Below are 1056 nucleotides of genomic sequence, written 5' to 3'. Positions count from 1 at the left end.
AGGTGTAAGATAGAAATATCTATTGATTTGTGACAGATTATTTTCTTTATTTTTTTTTTTTTTTTCATTCAAATGTTTATTAGATTTAAATAGGTTGAACTGAGGGTTTGAATACATTTTACTGTCTATGCTGATTGTTTTATTTTATTTGATGGATTGTTCCTTTATGGATGGACTGGAAAATGTATTTCAACCTTGAAAAATGTTTGACCTTCATCAACTTTCTTGAACAATAAGAATATATCTTATGTTGTTTTCAGATTTGAGTTTTAATAAGGTTTGATGCAACTAAATGGTGAGAGTGTAAAATGTGTGTTCAGTGAACGTTATCAGTGTTTGCTGCAGATTCCAGCTGCAGAGCAAAGTTCAGTTTCTGTTCAGACTGAGGGAGGTTTTTGTACGATGATTTTTCACTGTGTGAACAGATTCTGACTGTTGATGTAATGATAACTCTGACAGTAATAAACTGCAGCATCTTCAGCCTGAACTCCACTGATGGTCAGAGTGAAGTCAGAGTTTGATCCACTGCCTGAAAAACGACTTGGAGTCCCTGATGCTCGAGTGCTGGTACGATCAATGAGGAGCTTAGGAGTTTGTCCATCTTTCTGTTGATACCAGGCCAAACAGTGCTTACTGCTATAAACATAAACATCTTCACTGGTTCTACAATTGATGCTGACAGGTCTTTCAATATCAGCTATCACCGCTGTAGGGTGTTGAGTTACTGTGACCTGACCTCTGACCTCTGTGGACACAGAGACAAAAACATGCAGCAGCTTCATGGTTTAGTCGGCTTCATTTCAGAGGGACAGATGTTCATAGAGGAGAGGAGTTGGATTCTCTGGACTTTACCTGTGAAGCAGCAGCAGAGGAGAGTCCAGATGAGGACGCAGATCAAAGTCATGTTTCTGATGATGAGGAGGATTTCTGTGTCTTCTGCTGTGATGAAGGACAGCTGTCAGTCATCCAGTGTTCAACTGTCAGGACTATAAACTCTCCCAGAGCGCTGGAGCATGGAGCTGCTGATGCAAATCACTTTATTTAACATTTGAATGG

At 39.4% G+C, this 1056-nt stretch overlaps 1 gene segment (V, D, J or C); it reads right to left on the bottom strand.

Moving 5' to 3' along the window:
• Positions 1 to 252: 252 nt before the first annotated feature.
• LOC106944265 (Ig kappa chain V-IV region STH-like) lies at positions 253 to 1035 on the bottom strand. The segment is given in 2 exon segments: positions 253 to 745; positions 853 to 1035. Coding segments are annotated over 2 exon segments (387 nt in total).
• Positions 1036 to 1056: the final 21 nt, after the last annotated feature.

Source organism: Poecilia latipinna, unplaced genomic scaffold (assembly GCF_001443285.1).
Source record: "Poecilia latipinna isolate Pla-1442-1.1 unplaced genomic scaffold, P_latipinna-1.0 Scaffold7685, whole genome shotgun sequence".
Lineage (NCBI taxonomy): Eukaryota > Metazoa > Chordata > Actinopteri > Cyprinodontiformes > Poeciliidae > Poecilia > Poecilia latipinna.
This window is presented reverse-complemented; position numbering and strand designations above follow the sequence as displayed.